General features: G+C 39.2%; 1 protein-coding gene across 1 annotated transcript; it reads right to left on the bottom strand.

The window, feature by feature from the left end:
• Positions 1–13,439: 13,439 nt before the first annotated feature.
• rhoua (ras homolog family member Ua) lies at positions 13,440–23,404 on the bottom strand. Its single transcript, XM_082533037.1, has 4 exons — positions 22,783–23,404; positions 22,307–22,365; positions 19,677–19,865; positions 13,440–18,178 (listed from the first exon to the last, which is right to left on the bottom strand). Exons 1-4 carry the CDS (start codon positions 23,072–23,074, stop codon positions 17,894–17,896), a joined length of 825 nt encoding a protein of 274 aa, XP_082389163.1. The 5' UTR covers positions 23,075–23,404; the 3' UTR covers positions 13,440–17,893.
• Between the last annotated feature and the right edge of the window lie 566 nt (positions 23,405–23,970).

The following is a 23,970-nucleotide window of genomic DNA, read 5'->3' as shown; positions in this document are numbered from 1 at the left end:
ACACAAAGGTTTTGGAGTGGCCTAGTCAAAGTCTGGACTTAAACCAGATTGAGATGCTTTGGCATGACCTCAAACAGGTTGTTATAAGAAAAACCTCCAATGTGGCTGATTTAAAACAATTCTGAAAAGAACATTGGGCCGGTATTTCTCCACAGCGATGTGAAAACCTCACTGCCATCACAAACACTTGACTGCAGTTCTTGCTACTAAAGGTGGCACAGCCAGTTTAAGAGATAATTACTTTTTCACACAGGGTCAGGTAGGTTTCGCTCAATTTTTTTAACCTAAATAAATGAACTCGTTTCAAAATAGTGCATTTTGTATTTACGCAGGTTAGTTTTTGTCTAATCTGATGATCTAAAAGGTGTATGTGCAAAAAAAAAAACCTTTTCACAGCACTGTGCATACATGCTAGCAAATGAGTGTACACAGTAAGATACAAGACATGCTAAATATAAATAGAAAGCCCACTATATCAGGGTAGCACATACCACACAGATGATTGTTTGCCTACATAGACACACAAAGAAAAGTGTGCATGCAGGAACTACTACACATATATCAGGACATCAGTATGTACAGTAGGCAAACACTCACACACCAGAGCGGTGAGGTCAGAGATAAGAGAATGAGGAAACAAGCTGCTGTCTGATCAGCGGACATACTGCTGCCCTTACATCACCACGCATTTCTTCACCGTCTCATTTATTCACTCTTTCCCAGCCACAGATTCTCCTCCTTTAACTCCATTTTTAAAAATCAGCATACCCGCCTGTTTTCCTCAAAGATATTTTTCCTTCTCTGGTTTCTTTCCTCCCTTATCTCCCATTTCTTACTCAAACTGTTTATCATCAAACAGAAAAGTAAAACTGAGCATTCCTGTAAATAGATAACTGTAAGGATTATCTCACAGTAGTCAAAGTAAATCAGATATAATAGAAGCAGAACATTTTGTTCTTCTAACCTTGTCATGAGCTTGTCATTTTAATGGCTCTTTAAGCAGGCATGTAGGGCAAAGCTGTGATGAATAAGCAGCGTTTGGCTTTACAGATATTCATTTGGTGTCAATGTCAAGTTTGACTTTTATCTAAATCTTCTGAGCACTGCCAGATTCGGACCCCCCAACCTCATCATGGTTAAAAATTTGGTAGCACAACTATGAATCTCACAAAAACAGCATTACTGTATTAGCACGGCAAGGTTACAGGAAAAAGAAGACAATGCAAAGGGATCAGCAAAATGCAGCTGAGACACTTCTGAATTTAAAGGTTTAATCCAAAGATGCAAAAGCAGTGAAGTGATAACCTCTAAGCCTCAAATCTCTAACCTTTCTGTGTGGAGGTCTTCTCCGGGTACTCCGGCTTCTTCCCACCTTCCAGAAACTTGTGTGTCTTTCACCCTAGGACAGCTGGGATAGGCTCCAGCCCCACCTTGATCCTGAATTGGATACATGGTTAAGAAAAAGGATGGATGGATTTAGTAACGGGGTGCTGATGGGGAAAAAAAGAGAAAAACATACAAAGATGAAAAAGTCAAAGCTGCACCTTCAGTAAATAATAGTTGAATAACTGGTAGTTTAGTGATAACTCAAAGACAGCCAAGGCCACCGTATGTGTGTACATGTTTGTATATGTGATATCACACGTGTGCAAGTCAAACGTTTAGTTTAACCAGACCTAATTCCTTCTATCAATCTGAAGCCCCCATGAGCGAGCGTCCGCAGTGAGGACATTTAATGCCATTACGGAGAGTGTTTAATGGCCAAGAGGTCTCATTATAGTGTGGAGCAGACAACACTTCCTGTCATCTGCGTGTTTACCAGTGAAAGAAAATTTGTTCAGCTGTCATAGACATTACAGCAAAGAAAGGCCGTTCTTCAAGTAAAACATGTTTGTGACACCGATTAAAAATAAACGCTGACATCTTAAAGGAAGAATAGATACATCTGAAGGTGGTTTGAAGATCTCGTGACTGGAGCAATCTTGATTTTCCCCACAGCTGTTTTATCTTGTGACTGGGTTGATAGCCATCTCATTGCTGCATCAGAGGCTCTGCAGTCTATATGCAGCACAACTGGATCATATGAACAATTGTCTGAGCTCATGACTGCTGAGCTGATGAATGCTATGCAGTTCTAGCTCAGAGAGGGGCTTTTTTATGTTATGAGGCTATAACTTTCTAAAATAAAAGGGAGGTTGGTTATTGATCTGTGTCTAAAACACTAGGCTCATGTGCAAGTTTTTAGCACAAGGTTTACAACCTTAAAGCCTCTGCTGCTAACTAAACATCCCCGAGAAATCTAATTCGTAAAGGGTGTTAAAGACACGTCGATGAGTTTCTGAAACAAACAACAAACAAACCGCAAGAGGGTCTGGGCTCTAGTCCTCCACCTTCCTCCCACAGTCCAAAGACATGCATCTGACTTTAACTGGTGATTATACATTGAACATACATGTAAATGTGAGCATTAATGGTTATCTGTATCTGTGTTATCCCTATGATAGACTGGCAAAACATCGAGGGTGTACCCTGGCTCTCGGCCCCTAACAGCTGGGATCAGCTCCAGCACTGTGGCAACCCTGAATTAGGTAGGTATAAGAAGATCGATGGAAGGATACTTCATTTAAGCTCTGTTGTTAAAGGTTGTGTTTAAAGTTTTGGCTGCCGTGATGCAAACATTTCCCAACTCTTGGGATAAATAAAGTATATCTTAGCTTATCTTCAACTATCAGGCTCCTCAGTGTGAAAACAGCTCCCAGTTTTGGGTTGATCCATTCCTTAAATGTGCTGCTGCAGGCCCACGGTGCAGAGGGAGTTCCCATGAAGCACTGAGCACCTCTCCTCCACTTCAGTCTCACGTATTTACTTGCTACTATTGCTTATTTTTTAAAACTGTATCTTCTCTCCCCTGTAGTTTATCCCTTTTCTTCTGATTCTCTCTGTCTCTTTACATCTTTGCTCTGATGCTGGTGGAGCTGACCGTCTCAAATCTACATTTGCTGATCAGAGCAACAGGCTCAGTGTTTACAGTCTGTTGCCTCTCCACGCTCTGCTTTTTCTTTTCTGCTTATCTGCCCTCAACAAACCCTGTCCACTCTGAATCCGGCATTTCTTCCTAATGAAAGGGAGGTTTTTCTCTCCACTGTCACCAAGGGCTTACTCAAGGAATTGTTGAAAGGTTGTATGATTCATGATTCGCTTGGGGATTCACCCAAAACCTTAAGAAATAGTCCAGTTTTGTGTGTGTGTGTGTGTGTGTGTGTGTGTGTGTGTGGGGGGGGGGGGGGGGGGGGGGGAGAGCATGGGACATTTTTTTCCTTGATAAACTACATACTTGTTATTACAGGACATTAATAAGCTAGTCTTCTGTTGCTTTATGTATACTATTATATTGACAGGTAGGTTTTCAAAGTGGCAACCTGCTATCAATAAATCAGAACAGTGTGTTCCATATACGTTAAGTCCCAAAGGTCTTCAATTATTGACAGAAGAGCTTAAAATAGGTATCATATTCAGGGTTTTCTATTAAAGCTATCTAAATTTAAATAAATAAAAGGTTTGCTATTTATAGAGGTGAGGCTTCTGTGATAATCTAGATTCAGCATAATTTGTCCAGAAAAACACAAACTGTGCAAAATCATCCTCCCTTTGCTTTAAGGATCAGTCTCTCATGACTCATTGTATTGGATTAATCCTACTCCCTTCAGTTACTGCCTCAACACTACACACCCAGTCTCTCCCCTGCTGCCTGTTCTGGGTTAAACAAACAGACATGCAAGTCCTGCAAGGTGCACTTCACACATGCACTTGTGCTTCTTTCCAAAAAAACACACACTTATCCAAGCTCATGTGCAACTTTCACTTGCCCGTGATTTTAATGTGAAGATAAAGATTAAAGCGTTTAATTAAAGCGGCAGCACGGAAAGGTAATAAAGTCCAAGTGTTCCAGACCTTTGAAGAACATTTGTCCTCGATCACAAAGATTCATTTGAAGCAGCGTCTCTGAACTCTGCACAGCTGAAACTAGGCCTCCCTCTCTCCTCATTGTGTGTCAGCTCACACAGTTGAGAAAAGGACAAAAGTTCTGGCCATGAGCCTGTTGGTCACAGTGTGTGTGTGTGTGTGTGTGTGTGTGTGTGTGTGTGTGTGTGTGTGTGTGTGTGTGTGTCCCAGCTGGTTACATCTGGTTTCAGAGGCTACACAGGGAGGCTGATTACTCCCACCTCTCAGTATCAGTAACTAATCCCCATTTCCCAGAACAGTGTTTATGTGTGTCTGTATGTGAAAGAGAGAGACTCACAAAATGTGTTCATTTTAAAATGTTAAGATACTGTAAATCCTGAGAACTGTGACAGAGCATGAAATCCAATTACAAACTGTCAAGGTGGCAGACGCTATATTCACCTGTCTCATTCACCTGTCGGTTTCATCAGTGTGATCAATCATTACCTCCCACTGACCGACTCAGAATCATATTTAACAAAGCTCTGTAAATAGTTATTCATACTATGAATATTTTTCAAGTTACAACCACACAAAGTACATAAGGGTGGGTTGAAATCTTGCATTTAAGCCTTTTATTCTTTAGCTTAAAGCCACAATCGGCATATTTTTTTAGTATAACTTGAGCACCAATATCATAGCATATGTTTGCCACAGTTCACTGTGTTTACTGTACAGTTATAATCCAAGCACAATTAATGACAAAAGGCACGCTTTTATTGAGGCTAATGAGAAACTTGAAAATGAACAAAGTCCCAAGAAGTTTAAAGTGACTGCAGGAACACAAAGAGCTAGCATACAAACTAGCACAGACGAAGGAAACACAGAGCTATGTGTGCGTATGTACAGTATAATATCTCTGTGTTAGTGTTGTTCCTACATCTTCATAATAATGTTGGTCCACGATCAACATTGCAGTTAACCAATGACATTTTCTGAGCATTCAGTCAGCATTAGCCAAAAAAGTAGCTAATGCTTTTAGCAAGCTAACATGAGCAACCTAAATTTGGCTAACAGCAAATTTTACTTAAAAATACATTTATTATATTGTATAAATTAATAAAGACAACACTTAAAATGCTAACCATTTGTTCCAGAAGAGACTCTTAAGTAAACAAAGAAAATTTTCCTGCCAAGCTATGAGCATGAGGTCTCAAAAGCTGGAAAAGACAGGAAGTAAAAGTAGAATTTGGAAAACGTATAAACAAAGTTCAAAATAAAACTGGAAAATTTTTAAAATATTCTTCCTGCTAAAAGGGAGCACTGTAATGTTTTTATTCTGCTTGTTTATTTTATTTTGTTATTCATATTATCATCTGTGTGGATATTCTGCTGCAGCAGACAGGAGGTGAAGGCCAGGTTAGTGAAAATAGGCGAAGCGGAAGAATAGAAAAAGAAAAGGAACAGAAAGAAAGAAAAGAAGAGGATGAAGCAAACAGACATGCTGAGTCTCCAACTGCTGCATCTGCAACAAAGCACGACTCTGTTACAAACTGTCAACGTGTAAAGGACTACAGAGTCTTGAATCCTGACCTTAGTCACCGTGTTGTAATTTACTAAAGTGCGGGTGAAAATTCACATGCTTCAGCTCTTAGCACTGACCTTCACCTTTAAAAGTGAGTGGTCAATGCACCTTTTTCACTTATTGCCAAATTATAGCTGGAAAGCCATTCATGTAATTAATAGTTTTAATGATGCTTCCACTTCATTCCTGCTTCCTGCTATTGCAGACTTTCTGTCATGGCTCATTGGGACACTTAATTGAGAAGTGAAGTCGTTAATATTATTAGTCACACCTGGATTTTTCCAACCATAAAAAACATGTGTAGGTGTAGCTGTGTATCACGGTTTCTTGCACTTCTTTTCTTCCACTACAGCTGAAGCCCAACAAACACAAAGCTGTCTTCTAATGTTTCTCAAACTGGGATCCTACACGTTCCTGTACTAAGAAACTGCATCAAACCAGTCAACTTAACAATGTTAAAGAGTGTCACATTAAAAAACACCCATGAGCATTAAATCTCAGTCTTATAATACAGCTCTGCAACAAAGCCTAGTACATCTTATTACATCTAACAGGCTCGGGATCAACTGACATTTGGTTATTCGCTCCACGATAATCCAGAAATTATGAGCCATTTTCCGCTTTGTTCTTGAAGGTCTTATCTACGCCATGAAATGAGCAGTTGGAAAAACCTGTCAGTATGTCCCGTTTACTGATAACATGGAAACACACGACCGATGGAAAGCATCAGCAGACTTTGCCCAGATGTTAGGCATTCTTATAATTATTAGGAATTTCTGACTCTTGCTGAGGCACTGATTTGTGAGCAATTTAAGACTGATCTGCTCTCCTCTAAATGAGATTTGTCAAAGCTCCTACTTCCAGACTTCTCACAGCTCCAGTTTCACTCAATTAATGAATGAAGTGAAACAGAATAGCATCCCTGTATAAACTGTTGCATTTTGCAAATAAACTTCAGCTGAGCGAATCAAACACACGACAGGTTTTCAGAGGTGTGACAGAAAAAAGGTCATTAAATAAGGCTTTGCTCATGAGTCTATGTAAGAAAAAGAGATTATTTTCTACTTAGTTTTATTGCATTTTTAGCTCAAAATTCAAGTCTATTAACTCAACATTATAGCTCGACATCTGCTTTCAGATCAGCATGTCTCCCTCTGGACTGTGTGGATATACTGTATTTAATTGATATCATCTGTGGCATGACAAATGAAAAATTACACCTTTATTGTTCTTAGTGGTGCATGAAGTCCACTGACCCCTGTGGAGCTTCTCAGGTGAAGTAAATTCAGCAAAAACATCATGTACAGTTTGCTATTATATGCTTAAAGTTAATGTGTATCACATGCAAAATACTGAGGCTAGTATTTTTACTTTCATTGACGTAGTGAACCCTGACATTGTTAGAAAAAGTATGTTCTTTAAAACTGAAAAACAAGTGTAATGCTGGGCTGATTCACGCTGTTTGAGTGTCCGATTCAGAGTTTAAAGCTTCCTTGTGAATCAGCTGTGGTGTCAGCTGCAGCTGCTGCAGACTGAAACGCACCCTGCAGACTTCATTACCGAGAGCTTTTATCTTTTCCAGTAAACACACTCGAGCAGCGACTAATTAGATGAGATATATTAAGTCAGAACAAGCAATGATATGAAACCACATGCCTTTGATAACAAGAGGTTTATCTTGACAAACGAGAAGTATGCAAATACCACGTTTTATGCATACGCCAAAAAGAGACTTGGGTAATACTTGTAAGGTCCTTGTAATAGGTGTTACTTAATTGGTGGTAAAAATTGTAAAAGTCCTTATAACATGCTTATTAATAATTAGTATGTGCCAGTATAATGATTATTAATAAAACATTTATAGTTTTATTACAAGGCATTTACATTCATATAACAGATTACTAAAGGACTTTGGATTATAAGGACTTTGAGTATTTTTGTATTTTATTATGGTTTATTGAGTATTAAAACACCAATTGTACCATTTAGTTAAATCTTTCATAAAGAGGACCTGTTGGGCTGCCAGTATAGCTTACTTAGTTGAGCATGTGACCCATATACTGAAAGATTTTTCCAGGCACCCACATTTGAGTCCACCCCTGCCATTTCCTGTGTGTCTATCTGCTCTCATATCCTGTCAAAAATCAAGGCTAAACTGCTGCAAAAAGTTTTTTTGTTTGTTTGTTTGTTTTTTAATTTAAAGAGAACCTGCTGTGCTCATTTCTTTCTTCACAGTTTTATTCTATACTTACACGACTCAAATTTAAAAATAATACTCGTCAATCCTGTATGGAGCATTAATATAGCCCCTCAAAGTCATCGACTCCCTGAAACGAGCTGTTTTATGTCTCAAACAGAAAGTTTGATGGTCAGACAGGTGGAGCTGCTATGAGATGATCATATTAGAGATATCCTGTCCCTGATTAACTGATCATCTAGAAGCAAGAGTTAAAAAACACAAAACAAACATTTTAAAGCTTAAGTCATAGTTATTAACAGCACATACCTCAGTCTTTGAAACTTTGTAATATGAGCATTCATTATTGTTGCAGTCTATATACAGAAAATAAGGAAAATCCTAATCAGTCCCCCTGCAGTACTTTTTGGTTGCGGCTGTTTATGGGAAAATGTAAAACATGAAAATAATAATTTCAGTAGCACAAGACTTTCAGTAGCAATGTATTTTAGACCAATAAGTGGAGATGTTTGGTCATAATGCATAGAACCCCGCTTGGTTAAAACCAAATACCTGACACCAACTGTGAAATAGAGTGGTGGAGGGAGGGGTGATAATTCGGATGTGTTTCACAGACACAGGATCTGGGAACCTTGAAATCATTGGGTCCTCCATGAACTCCTTTGTATGCCAGAGTATTCATTGTGAGGTCATCTGTCTGACAACTAAAGCCTAGCTGAAACTGGAATAGGACAATGAGTCCAAGTATGCCAACAAATCTAAAACAAAACGGCTAAATTAAAAAAAGACTCAAGGTGTTGCAATGACAGTTCAGACTTCAAGCCGATTAAAATGCGGTGGTGGGACTGAGAGCTATGCATAAACAAATCCCAACAAACCTCAATGACCTACAGCCGTGTTGTAAAGAAGAGCAGGCCAGAGTTCCCCAGCAAGGATGTGAGGGACTGATGAAGTCATGCAGAAAACAATTACTTCAAGCTAAAAGTGTTTCTTCAAGTTTTCACAGTGCTGGTGACCCCTAAGCCTTTATATCATGGAGGCCATGATATAAAGGCTTAGTGGCATTTGAAATAACACATTTATTAAATACACAGCATTTCCAGGGCGGTTACAGGGATTTTATGGCGGTTACAGTTGTCAGCTGTTGTTAGCAGTTCACAGATGAGCTGTATTAATGTGAAGAGTTGGAAAGTGGGAGGAAGGTGTATAAACTGAATGTGTGTCACACTGTTTCTCAACTCAAATGCTATATGGCACCTTCTCCCTCATGGGTTATCCTCATAAACTATGTGAGCAAGAGGGCAGAGAGAGACCAAGAGAGGAGAGAGTGTATTTGACTGGAAAGTGATACGGAAAGGGAGAAAAAAAAAGGAAAGAGCATATTTGTTTGAGAGCAGGTGAATGGCCAGAGATAAAGTCCATTCAGGCAGCAGTTTCATTCGTTCAGTAAAGATTCCAGGAGCGTGTGTCAGCGTGTTTGAACAGTGGGTCTGTGCGGATCATTGTGAGGGGAAAATCCACTCATTGTCACAATGTGTAGATTAAGTTGTTGCTGTGTATTTTGTGATCTCCTCTGGCCTTTTTGTATGACATTTGCATGTTCCCTCTGTGCCTGCAAAGGTTTTCTACCACCGTCCATTGTCAATTGGTGCTGGAGACACCTAAATGATGGATGTGTAAATGGGTGAACAGTATCACAAATAGTGCAGAAGACCAACCTTACTATGGTTATGCTTAGTTTTTCACAGTTTCACAGTAGTGCATGGAGCTCTATGAAAATTTTCATTTTTACATTTCTGTACGTAGATGTCTTACTAATGTCTGACTAACAGCTGCTGGGTATAAGCCATAGTCATAATCTATTTTTTAGTTCCAGTAATCAGTGTAGATGGATACAACATCTGGTTCTTTTTGAGCTGTTTTCCTGTCTGATGCAGATAACAGAAGAGCTTTACTTACAGAAGATATTTTGACTCGCCATGGCAGGAAAAACACAGGTGTAACTAACAATGTCATGAGTCATGGTCATGGTCAGCAGGCCAGCATCCACCCTACCAAGAACCTGAAACAAAAACAGCAACGCTAAATATAAATCAGCCATTCAGCCTCACTCTTGTGCTTTTCTGATTGTGACTGCACTCTGTGGAAAAAGGTCAAAACCCTTCAGTAAAAATGATAGCCTCTCATGATTGTAAACTATTGAGTCAGCTAGTTGCAAGATGTTTTCTTATGGATAACACCTGGATTCAGTATAAAAAAGAAGTAACACTAATAATAATGTTGTCAGCAAGGCAACACTATTAGTGTTACTTAACAAAGACAAGCTGAGCACTCAAAACGAAAGCAGCTGGTTGTTATCAACTTTGCTAGAAATTACATTAAAATAAAAATCATTTACCGCAGCAAGTAAGTTTTAAAGGATTGCTTAATGCAGTCCAGATTATGTCCTGTTTCTTTATTCAGTACAAAAAATGTTATCTTTGAAGATTGCCCTGTCATTACTATTGTCTCCATAATACACAATCCCACTGGATGCTGTGTGAAATGCAACAAAAAACAGAATTCAGTGATTTGCAAATCTCATATACCTATATTGTTTCACAAAAGAATATAGAAAACAAAAACGTTTAAACTGTGACATTTATCATTTCATGTAAATTCTTTTGAATTTGATGACATAAACACTTAAAACAAAGAAAGCTCAGACAGGGCAATTAAAGGGTTGTAAAAGTAAGTGGTACTAAAAAAAGAGACAAGCCGTAGGAACATTTTGCAACTAATGTTATGCTAACTGGCAGTTGATTGGGTTTATATGATTGGGTCTAAAAAGAGCATGTTGGAGAGGACGAGTATCTCAGAGAAAAAGTGTTCAGTAATCAGAAATCATGGACGCCGTGTCCTCCAGACTAAAGAGAAGAGGGACAGTCCAGCTTGTTATCAAGCCTGCATCTCTGGAGATAGTTTAGTGAGTCTGATTAATGTGGCAGGAGGCATCTCTTATTTCTTAATTTTACATAAAGTTTTCTAATGTATTAAAACTGGATTTTAAAGATCTCTAATTCTCACTCTGTCACTAACTGATCAAGTATTTATTTGTGTTTTTCTATCTACTCCTGCCCATCTGTTTTTCCCCTGAACTTCCTGTTCTGTACTTTCTCTTAACACTCTTTAGCACATGCGCGTGCCCACACACACACACACATACATACAGCAGCTGTCAGAACACACATTGATTGGGTTTATAGCTTGTTAGGAAAGTGGAGATCATATTTCAGCTCTGCTCATTAAGAGTCAGCACTGATGTCACTTTGGCTCCTTTTTTGGTTACATAACACACGCGCGCGCGCGCATGCACGCACGCACGCACGCACGCACACAGAGAGGGCTATAAAATTATAAAATGAATTGGAGCCAACACTTAAACCATTGACTATACTGGCAGCTTTGTGAACATGTGACTGTAACATTTATTAGCATAAATGCACTCTCATGTGTATTACCGATTTCCATTCTTATTGCTTCTTGTGTGAATATCATCATATTGATAAAACATCTGCCTAATACAGTAACATTAATGCAACTGCAGCATGATCTTATTTTGCACCTTATTAAGTTAACCAGCAGTTTTATACTAATTTCACAGTGTACAATTTTAATCATTTTAAGTCTTTAAAACACCAGCTGGACACAGGATGTGGCTATGAATGGTAAACCAAACAAATCTGAAACTTGAGCAATTCGATAAGACTAATGCGACAAAAACACGGAAAGCTTTGGGAACCTCTGAGAACTGGCATCACCAACACTTTTAAGACCTCATCATGAGGTCAGTGGCTTTATAAAACTAGTGATGTGTCAGCCTTCGTGACATGTGTTTTTAGTCAGTTTTATCATAAGCATAGTTAATGGGGGTATTGTATTACATTTTGACTACGATTGCAGAATTACATAATCATTTGTTACTGCTCCTACGAGGTTCGGTTGGCACATAAAAACCATCAAAACAGAACTGACATGAAATAAGGGAATAACATTATTGCATTTTGGAAAACAGGCTGTAATTTGTGTCAGGAGCTGATCATCCAACAGGACCTGGCACTGCTCGAGTCGCAGAGCAGCTGACCTAAGGAGAACAAAGTCGGCCGCCTCTTTATTCACTAACTGTGTTGTCATGTGGAGCAAAGCAGTTTGTATCTCAGTAAGATTTACAATCACTTTCTCCTATACACACACACAGAGTCTCCAAGAGCTGAGACAGACCACTAACCAAATGTCACATGACAGCCTTCAAAATAAAGCTCTTGCATAACCGTAAGGGCCTGGAAGCAGAGAGTCTGTTTACAATGATCCAGTCTGAATTTGGATGACTTTCTGTAGGCTTTCTTTGTGTGTGTGTGTATTTGTCTGTATCTGTGTTTGGTCTCTATGCCCTCAGACGTTGCTCACATCTTTCATCTCACTGTCCTGATGTTCATCAGCTGAGCGTAACATCACAAAGCAAGCTGGAACACGACATCAACAAAAACAACATGAACAAACATGTTAGTAGGCGCTCGTACTTTCTAACAAAGTAGTTGAGGGTCTGCTTATTTAAAAGTTAACTTAGAAAGTTAACTATAAACCTCCTTTTTGACAAAACACACAAATATAAACCACATGTTGTAAACGAACTATTTCATACTTCAGGGGTGTTAAACTCCCTTCAGTTAATGGGCCATATGAAGCTCAGTTTGATTCCATTAAAAAATTCCATAGCTTAGATTTCCTTTAATGTTAAGAAAGCTTGATATAAAGTTAAAGACACAAAAGATTGACTACACAAGATGCCACCCATCCAGGCAATCAACTCTAGAAATGCTTTTAACTTTCCATGCATTTTCTCACCCATACAAGTGCCCACTAGGAGTAGCAGTGGATTTTATTGAAAAACCCCAAAATATTAATGACTAATGATTAATCAGTGGCAAAGCTATCCAGTGGGCTTGAGTGAATGCACGCTTGACACCACTGGCCTGTTTTCTTGACTGCTTATTTAACTCAGGGTCATAGAGAGGCTGGGATCTAACCCAGCTGGCACAAGGCGAGGGCAGGAGGGTGCCAGTCCATCATTGGGCTAACACAAAGAGACTGACCATCACACACTCTCACCTCCACACACATGTAGACAGTTTGGAATCACCATTTAACCTCAAAAGCATGTATTGGGACTCTGAGAGGAAGCCAAAGAAAGCAATAATAAGTCATGTGCTGTTTTACTTTATGATTCTTAGTCTGTTTACACTGTTGTCAGTTTTATTTCCTGGCCTTGTTAGTTTGCATGTTCCATCCCGCCAAATATCTCAGCCGTGTGGTCCTTCACACATGTTTACAGATAGCCATCAGTCTCCTCAGCATATATACCTGAATTTGTTCTTCTTACCTGCCAGAGTGTGTTGTCTCCTTCAAGCTTTCCAGTATTCCTAAGGTTTTTCATGCCTTTTTGGTGCTCGTAGTTATTTTCTGGACTTCAGGTACTTTCTGTGGAGTTTGGACTTTTGTCAAACTCAAAACCGTTCTGCATTCAAGCAATGGTGCTAAAATGCTGCATGCCCTACTGCCCTCATTTCAAACATGCATGCACCTTAAAATGAAACCTCAGTCTTGTTTACAGCCTGTGGGAGTAGAGTTTATATACACACACATTCTCAGTCTGCCACTAAGCACTCAAACACAACATATTTTTATACCAAATATTCTTTATTTCTCAGGGTATAAAACATCTGTACAAATATATCAAACACAAACCAAAGCCCTCGGTTAAACAGAGAATTGTAGCAGTGTTTTTATATGCAGAGAAAATGAAAACACTGGCGCTTCACACAGGCTCAGTGGACTAGTTTCCTAAGAGAAGCTTTCAGCTGGTGTCTCATGTGAGTGAGCTCAGGTGTCCTCTAGGGGGTATCAACCTCAGTAAAACAATTGAACCTCAAAAATGAGACCTTCTGTTTGGCAATGCTTCTGTTTACACTCACATAACCACGTGGTGCAGTCTTGTGCAATCAGAAATTAGGTCAACATGGGCATTTAGTGCCCAGTTAGGTCTAAATGTGCATGAAGTTGCACATTTAGACCTAAAGTAAACAGAGGATCAGTTCTTGTTGTAGTCTGACTCAAACATTTTCCTATTGGATGACTTTAACTTGCTATCCAATAGCACTACACAAGTTACTTATTGATAAGTGTCCTCAGCAGGGATAATTAGGTCACTCTGGAATCCAGTTCCAGCACCAAATCTACTGCAATAGCTAAACTCAACCACATCTCTGAAAACTCATAGCTCAATAACACCTATAAAACTCCTGACTTTGGACCTGCTCCAAACACAGAACATTTCTGTCTTAGCTTTAGAAGAATACCAGCACACCACATGTCTTCTCTGACTGTCTTTAAACACTGCTCACTTCCCGAGACCGATCTGTTCTACATTGCAATGCCTTACATCCATCATACAGTGCAGGGTGCATGCTGCTGTTGAACACTTGGGGGGAAAGGGGGGGAGGGGGCAGCTAAAAGAAGTAAAACTTAATCTATGCTGTTTTCTGGTAGCACAGTCAGTCTTACACATTAAAAGTTGTATCACATGACAGCAGTTTGAATTGTAATATCCTATTAATCAGTCAGTCATGAACAGAGTGGCATAATTTGCATGCTTTATGGAATCAAATTTTAATGTATAAGGAGGAGAAAAAATCATCAAGGAGGATTTATCCTCAAATCCAACTCAGACCTATGTAAGAATATGTTGATTTAATGTAGGTATACATTTAAAAAAAAAAAAAGTATATTTACTGAAAGACTGCAGTGAGCAAACATCCTACTTTCCAGAAAATTTAAACTAGGTAAAAGCTGATAAAGGGAAACACAAGCTATGATAAAGACTCTGCATGACCTTTAGCCTACTTTACTGCACCATCAGCCAAAACTGCACACAAACAGCAAGACAAGTAACCTATTATGCCTTTTCCCCTGCAAGAAACAATGCGTTTGCTATCAAGCCTAAAACACCGTGAAACAGTGAAACCATTCAGTCTCCACTGTAACATCTTCAATAGAAAGCTACCAAGCAGCTCTAGTAAAACCCATTCTAAAGCTGATCTGTTTTGCTTTTTCTTATTTTCTGTTATACATCAACTGTTACACTCATGGATGGTCGTATTAAACACAGGCAAATTTTCAAATAATGACATCAGATATCCCTGTGAGCCCAAAGGCTGAGGCTGTTTTTTTACTCTTGGATCTTTATGATGTCACTGAGAGGTGATGACTTTAATATGGTAATTTCTGAGCACAGAAGCTCCACCCACCTGCCAAACTTTTCAGACCTTCTGTTTACAAGAGGAATCCAAAAAAGGTTGAAAGGGCCTAAAAACAGTTTGTTTCAGACAGAAGATGACAGAAGGCCCAGTGCAAGAAACATAAGGATTATTTTGAACTGTGACTCATGCAAAGCTACTCTAGAGTCCAAGAATAATTATGAAGCTGAAAATGAGCACAAGAGTGTAATTTACTAATTGGCTGAAAATATGCAACTCTGACAGAAAACACTACGTGGATTCCAAACTGTGGATATTTTAATCTAAATAAAAGTCTCATTATTAAAATGAATTGAACTTCCCAGGCACAACATGGCTTACTCTGCTTCACACCAGTAAAGAACCCAATGGCCACAGATGTGATGCGGGGTAGTTCTTTGGGGGAAAATGCTTATTTTTGAGAACTGTACAAGGTTTTCACACCACGCTTAAAAGCCAAAATACCTGTCAGTTACATCTTACATGGGCCTGATATCATTGTAACTTCACACATCCACAGCCTCAGTTATTTTTATGTCACTAACAATACAAGAAGGAAAATATGTCATTAAATCAAATCTTTTAAACAATTTTAAGACCCTGAGCTTTAAACCATTTGCCCAGGCCATCCTTTTTGGTGCCTCATTGGTGGATATGTATGCTGGCTCTTGTATATATCTTTACTCTGTGCTGTTTAGAATCTGGTCTGTGATATGTTTTATGAAGGCCGCAAGCTGAAATGCGTCAGTCAAATAATAAATCTGTTTTTCATAATATAATTATCTTTTTTTTCTAATAAATTCTGACATTTAACTGGGAAGTTAGATAAAACTTCCAAATTTTGAAATGCAGCTATGACAGTGTTCATGTCTGATCTCTATGAATAATTGTGTTTTATGCTACAAAATGGCATAACAAACATTGTGCTCTTTCCTGTCTGCTGCAGTGACTTTAATACAACGGGCCTTTTTAGACGGAGACACTGAAGAAAAATAAAACAGACCCTGCTGGTCTGTGCTCTCGGTTTAGTAACTATGGTGTACGAAGGAAGGTGTGGCAGCTGAGTGTGTGACAGCCACATGTTTTCCATCTTCACTTTTGTTTTTATTGCTGCTTTACAACACATAAAGCTACATCTATTTGAGAGAGGACAGCCTGCAAGCACTATCACAGAAAACAGTAAACACAGGGTTGGCTATAACAGTGAGGGCAGAAAAACGGATGGTTAACATTGCTAGTAGAAAATTCAAACTTCACAGTCTTAATTGCATTTTTAAAAAAAAAGGTGAAGTCACTTTCTTTTTTTTCTTTTTTTTTTTTGCAAACTTACAGAAACAAGCACATGCAAAGAGCACTGCGTGGGTTTAATTACATTACGTGCTCATAGTTAAGGTTGTTTAAGTGTCTGCAAAGATAAATCAAACCCACATCAAGCAGAACAAATATCTAACATCAATTGGCTTTTATTTGCCTGCCTTGCAGCTTGTGCCTGTAGATGATTTAGATTCGAATGTCTCAGTTTTAAACTGAATTCTTCATTTCCATGTGAAAAGAGCCACTTGAGTACTGCACTGAGCAACGTTCTCGTTTGTGGAACAATGCAATCATGAATTACAAAATGTCCTCCTGCCCGATTAAGGTCAAGCACCAGTCACCAGCACAGTGCAGAGATTTATATTTAACCACGCCACACTGGTACCACTCTATTTTAACAGATTGTTCAGTCTTTCAGTGATAATGGGGGCTAGATGAAGATGATAAAATACCACAGCTACCAGTGGAAACCCAAAGTGGGTCACTGAGTCCTGGATCCAGGTTGTATCTTCTTGACTAAAGATACAACTTGCTATTAGAGAGCAGTGGATATTCAGACATGCTTTTTAACATATTATGATTTTTTCTTCATTATCTGGCTCCTTATTCTTTGAAATCTCACTTTTGATCAAAGCACAAGAAGAAAGACATGATTGGCACCTATCCAAAGCCTAAGCCTCACCGAACCTTTTTCTGTCAGGACACGCTGAAAACTATGCTTAATTTCATGCCAGATCTAACAGCATAATTGTCCAGATCAGCACTATAATAAAAGGGGAAAACCTGATCCAGGTTATAGACTAAACATGTGTGTCACCAGGAAATACTTAACAGTTTAATAAAGTTTTTTTTTTCATTATGAATAACAATGGCCCCAGTTATAAAAAGCAGCTCTAAAATTAACTGAGGGTTGGACTTGTTCTGACTATAATTATAGCCACTGATCATTGTCTGGGTCAGAAACTCCAAAATGACAACCTTTGGTCTGGTCCGGTCTATTTCAGTTAGCAGTTCTTTCTAATCATGGGCATCTGAAACCAGACTAAATTTAGAAGCAATTTAAAAAAAGGACCAGGAATTGGACGCACAGTTTTTAAGCCACCAATAATAACAATTATATTCTGAAGACAGTCCAGTTCCCCTCCAGGGTTCGTAACCAGGCTGCATAAATCCATTATAGGTTGGATCTAACTCCAGAGAAAACACAGTTCCAAGTTCCTGTTCAAATCTGTACCAGTCTAATCCTGAACAATATTATCACATCTTCTGCTAGTCCCACAATAGAACTGGTTCATGCCAGTTTAATTCCAGGAGACACAGCACCACCTTCTCCTGCAGGGAGGCTCAGTAGTAAATCTCATCCAGAATCCAGAATGGGGGCTAAAAACAAAATATTTTACATCTGTGACACTTCCCAGCCGCAGTCCAGGAGAGGTCCTGTATCCGTCTCCTTTTAAAGAGAAAACCACCTTTCTGTGCTTGTCAACTAAAACCCAGCTGAATCAGACAAGAATAAAGTCTCCTCTAAGCCACACAACAGTACCTTCTCCACCACGACTTTGACAGACTTTTCATCTTGTCCGGTGTCTGTCTTTGCTTTTTTCTGCGTTTCTTTTTCCCCCTTTGGTGCTTATGGGAGCTGTAGTTCTGCAGGCTGGCCAATATGGCTGTGTCAAACACTTCCTTGAGATTTTTTTGGGTCAGCGAAGAGCACTCTAAGTAGGCCACTGCTCCAATCTCCATCGCACAGTCCTGGGCATCCACTGGGTCCACGGGTCTTTCACGGTACTTCGCCAGATCAATGAGGACCTAAAGAAAATTACAAAAATATGAAATAAATATACTTACTAGTTTAAGCAAATAGCATCACATCACCCCAATACTATTTGTCTTAGAATTGCTTTTTACATTTTAATTGAGCCTTTTAAGGTATATCTGGATCTGACTTTAAGTTATATCTCTTTCCCCCTTGGATGCCTATTAGAGTCAAATCTCATCTTTATGGGGGAAAGACATACAGCATAAAAGTAGATCCAGGTGTGGCCCTTGTGGCTGTTTTAAAGTCAAGAGGGTGACTGCATGTTTACATGAGCACCGGCCTGAGGAGATCCTTCTCACAGAGTTAGTTATTGTTTTCCCTTTTCGGTCCTCTTAATCTGTATTGCCTGCTTTTAGTCTTCCTTTTTATAATTTTTTACATTTTTTGCCTGTTTTGTATGTTTTTCGTCTAAGCTCTTGTTTGTCTCTTTTTCTTAAATGAATTAGTCTTGTGTTTTTTCCAATTGCTACTTGCTGGAAATGGACTGACATTTGTACTGATCATTCAAAGTGCTTTAGACTACAACAGATATATATATATACCCAGCATCATCGAAAAACGTGTAAGCAAAAACGTGAAATCTACGACGGTCAAAACATGAAGTGGACATGAAAATGGACACGGTGGACCAGCGTGTTTATTACACGCTTTGATATCAGATTGCATCTTCATACTTTCATTAAGGGTAAATTGCATCCATGGTCAATTTTAGAATTGCCAGTTAAACTCACATATCTTTTTACTGTGGGACGAAGCCAGAAAGATTAGAATCTGACAACACTGATGTATAGCAGGAACACATTTGCAGGAACCTGCATGCTGTAAAGTGACAGTACTGACCTCAGCACACAATCAGTTGAGGAGACAGGAAAGATGCATCTGTACAGGCTTTAGCGTTTTTATGCACTGGGTAAGTTGCACAAAAAGGTTTTATAATCCAAACAGCTACAGCCCCTGAGTATACATGCATGTGCTTTTTCCTACAAACACATTATGCAATGCCAAAATTGCATTTGGTCATAATGTCGAAAGTTGCAACATTACCAACTTGTGACATTGCGACAACTCTTCTCTGTGGTCACAAAAAAACATCCAGACAGCACGGAGACTTGGACATTTACGAGGCTCCAGTTTGTGGTGCTGCTGAACGATGCTGTGTTTCTAATATTTACTCTACCCTGACTGATTTAAATGGAGCAGACAAAATGTATAAACCTCGACAGTGGTATAACTAAGGCTGCCAAAATGACCATAAAGGTGAATAAATATTTCTCTACAAGAGAATCAACACCAGCTGAACGTCATAACCTTAAAAATGTTACAGTTTAATTCTAGATTCACAACCAAGCTGTGCAATAACTATAATAACGCTTCCATTTAGTTTGTGCATGGTGTCATTGGTTTACACAATGATAAGAATGATAAGAGAGAGAAACAGGCAATAGAATTACATAAATTGTGATTTATGTACAGAATAAAAATCAACACCTTGACATCCTCTCTGAGATCACACTGCGTCCCGACAAGAACCAGCGGCGCAAAGGGGGCGTGTTTCCGAATCTCTGGTACCCACTTCTCAGGAACGTTCTGAAATGAGGCAGGGCTGACGACACTGAAGCACAGCAGGAACACATCTGCACTGGTGTAACACAGAGGGCGCAGCTTGTCGAACTCATCCTGGAAAGGTTGTGAGAGACCGAGAGTGTTCACACAGAGATACTGTGATTCATCACTGCCTACCTCTGCTTCAAGGCAGTGGTTCTTAAACTAAAGGACGGGCCCCACTGCAGGTGGGATGATGAGGACTAGGAGTAACACAATGTTCAATTAATGTGATTTTGGTTTTAATATATAGCATACTTAAGCTATCATGCTAACCTTTAGTTTATTAAAGTTCACCTCAGATCCCATTTTACTGTTCATGATAGATAATAATTGGTAGAAGAGTGTGAACTTTATTTCTGCTTCTGGGGTGAAGCCTATCAGAAAAAGTTTGAGAAGCACATTTTATCAAAACCTAAAAATTGTCTTTCTGTTTTTCCTTGATCTCCAACTTTATCTTTCCTCTCTCATTCAATGTCCCACTGTTTTTGAGGGCAGCTGATCATTGTAGTGATAATCTACCATATTATCCCAGCAGTGCACTTTTCTCTGGAAGTGCAGGTTTAACTTTTGTTTCTTGCCATTTGCTATAGAACCAGGGTGATTGTACAACTGATGATGCTACATGTCATTAATGTTTGTCTTCTCTCTCCCAGAGTTTGTATTTTCTGCTGTTTTTTGTTTGTCTGTTCCTCCTTTCTCCTTACTCTTCTCTTTCCCCTCATTCTTTATCTGGTTGTACCAGAAGGCTACCACTTTCACTGGCTACTAATCAGATCTAGGTTGCATTTTAAAATTTTTGTTTTAACCTTTAGAGCACTACATTGACAGGCCCCTCCCTATATTGCTGATTTGATTCACATATACACCTCTCTCGTAACCTCTGGGGGACCACGGTGTTCCCCCACACTCATTTCAGAGCTTGAGGGGACTGACCTTTCCTTGCATCCAGACTGTGGAATGCACTTCCTATATTTCTACAGCGTTCAGACTCTGTGGAGACCTTCAAAAAGCAGCTAAGGACATTTTTATTTCAAAAAGCTTTTAATTAGACCAGGGCTTTTATGATGTATTTGTGATTGTATTGAGTTTTTGTTACCTCTCTTGTGAAACACTTTGTGACATATGTCTGTGAAAAGTGCTATATAAATAAACTTTTACTTACTGATTTACTTTACTGTTTCTCTTCCTGCTAAAAATAAGTTCTTTCTCCCCATTGTCACCAAATCCTTTCTCATAGGGCATCAGCTGATGGTTGCAGTTTCCAGATACTACAAACTGTCTTACATATAAATACAGCTGAAGTGAGCTGAAAAATGGTGATTATAATGTTTTTTACATGTTACATGTCAAGGTTATTACAGCTAACTAAAACAAAACTTAAAAACTAAAACTAGATGTGAAACTAAAATAAAAATAAAAACTAGAACCAAATGAAATGATTTTGTAAACTTAAACTAACAAAAATAAAATAAAAACATAGAGGAAATGTCCATTTTTAGTTTTAATGTTTGAGTATTTGTTACTTTGGATCAAATAAATGTATTACAACTTGCCTGATGAGTCACTGATAGACTTGTTTTTTTGAGACTCTATTTACAAGACTGTGAGCTGACTGTGAGTTAAAATGTTTTGGGGTTTTTTGTTATACCTATAGTAATTTTCCTAAATCTTGCCTCTGATTATTATTATTATGCCCTCAAAAATAATGCTTAAAAAACTAACACTGAAACTAATAAAACATAAATTAAAACTAAACATTTTTGAACAATAAAAACTAAACTGAAATAAGAAAATCCACTCTGGAAACTTACTGAAACTAAACTGAATTAAAAACAAAAAGTCAAAATGAAGTAAAAATAAAAACTCATTAGAAAAAAAAAGACTATAATAACTCTGGTGCATGATTATGTGATTATACTGCATGTGTGGTGATTTTGTTTTACCATATTTGTTTTATCTCTATCAGCATATACCCTCTGTTTGATGTTTAACCAGTTGTAGCTTATCACAGTGTTCTACATCTTCCACTATCTTCAAACAAACATCTACTCCTTCGCAAATGTAGACAGAATTACATCACTTCCTGTGTGCCAGAGAGTTATTCCAAGGAAAGACCTAGAGATACACAAAACACTGATTTATCTTTAGTCTGTGAGTAATCCTAATCTATGTTCCTGTCATCTATGAAACATCCCTGCAATGTAGAACCTAATGAACTTCATGTTTTAACCTGTTTACATGTTATCCCACTGACTAGGGCTAGGACGTGCATTGTCCTGTTTCAATGCAGCCTCTTTAGCACGTCTTACCCCTCTTCCCTCCCATTTCCTTTGTAGCTCAGGCAACAACAAAAAAAGGCATTTGTCTTACTGGATGCTACTCAGACAGGCAAGAAAGTAAGAAAGAATGATTTCCTTGGGAGAGGCATTGTGTCCAACATGAATTTAAAAAAAGAACAACAGGAAACACTGCCCTCTGAGTGTCTAGTGTTAGTTTGTACAGAGGTCACTGACCTGTCCAGCTGTGTCACAGAGTTGTAGTTTAACTGGCTGCCCGTCCACTGATACCACCGCTACATGCACACACACACACACACACACACACACACACACACACACACACACACACACACACACACACACACACACACACACACACACATCATCTTGAGGTTAGTATCACCAATGTAAAGTTTACTGTTGTAATAAAATGACAAACTTTGACTTTGATGACAACACAAACTGGCAAAAAAGTCAGTATGATAAAAAAATTTAAAAGAATATGAATTAAAATATTTAATATATTAAATAAGTCAAGTAAACACATAAATCAATCCCTTGAGACAGCATCTAGTAGGCAAAACTGTGGCTGTGTGAAATAGGATCATTAAAGCCAAAGATATCATTTCTAACACTTGATGAACTGAAACTTAGATCATTGGATTTATTGGATCCTATGAACCATGTCATGAGTTTCTCCTATTTTTTACCTGAGAAGTTGTCAAACGCAGTCGGGACGTACTCGGTTGGATAGCCGTTGGTGGTGTAGCTGACCACCAGGCTGGTTTTCCCAACAGCCCCGTCCCCGACCAGGACGCACTTCACCCGCTTCTCCGCTGCTCCGGCTCCCGCTGACCCTGCCGCGGATCGCCGCGTCCTGCCCGAGCCTCTGTCCCGGCTCCGGACCCTCCGCGGGGGCACAGGCGGAGCAGGGGACACCGGTGCCGGCTTGTAGCAGCCATCGCCCCGCTGGGGCATCTGGCACGGAGAGGAGGGTGACATGGAGCCCGAGGAGACCCGGGCGGGAGGTTCAGTCCTGTTGAGGGCCAGTTTTCACTCCGTCCATTCTTCCGTTAACGTCCGCCACAGTTTGTCAACTGACTTTATGTGGTAGCCGAAGCCCTCTTCCTTTTAGTTACCATGGTTAAATCACCAAGGTTGGACCCGAGGCTCACCCAACACAGCCCCTTTAAGCGTCATGATTTATTAAATTATTAATGAGAGTCCGATTCTAAGAGCGGAGGATGAATTAACGTTGGCCGCTGGTCTGAGTCTATGTCCGTCCAGACGTCCAACGGACAGACCCGCCGCTAACTCCCCTTCAGTGACATCACGGTGCCTCTGTGTGTGTGTGTGTGTGTGTGTGTGTGTGTGTGTGTGTGTGTGCTTGGATTACAGGTGTTGTGGGGACACATAGCGGTTGCACGCACTCACACTGTATGGACTTGCAACTCTTCGGAGGACAAACTCTTCGGATGTCTTACAAATCCATTAAGGTTTAGATTGATGTTGGTGTTAACTAAGTAAAAAAAGTAGTAGACGATGGTTTCATAGACTGAAATTTGATCTATTTTTTCCCTCTTTTTTTCCTGTTGCTTTTGTTTTCTTTCTTTTGAAAATGCTCTGCTGCTTTCATCAAGCATTATAGTGGCGTTTTCCTTGTATGAAATATCAGCATTATAGTCTAACATCTTTATTTTCATTTTTTGAAATGAAAACCATGGTATGTGGTTTTCTCTTCTTTTTGTCTATTCTGGAGTACTTACTGCAAATCGCATACTACATCTTATCACACCACAGCAAAGCTGGTTTACTGGTAGCCTATTATGTACTTTACTACTGGAACTTAAAAACAAACTGAAGTCAAACATAGAGGAACAAAAGATCCCCAGTTCACA

Source organism: Aulonocara stuartgranti (assembly GCF_965226115.1).
Source record: "Aulonocara stuartgranti genome assembly, chromosome: 1".
Classification (NCBI taxonomy): Eukaryota; Metazoa; Chordata; class Actinopteri; order Cichliformes; family Cichlidae; genus Aulonocara; species Aulonocara stuartgranti.
The sequence above is the reverse complement of the archived record's forward strand: the minus strand, read 5'-3'. Positions and strand labels throughout refer to the sequence as shown.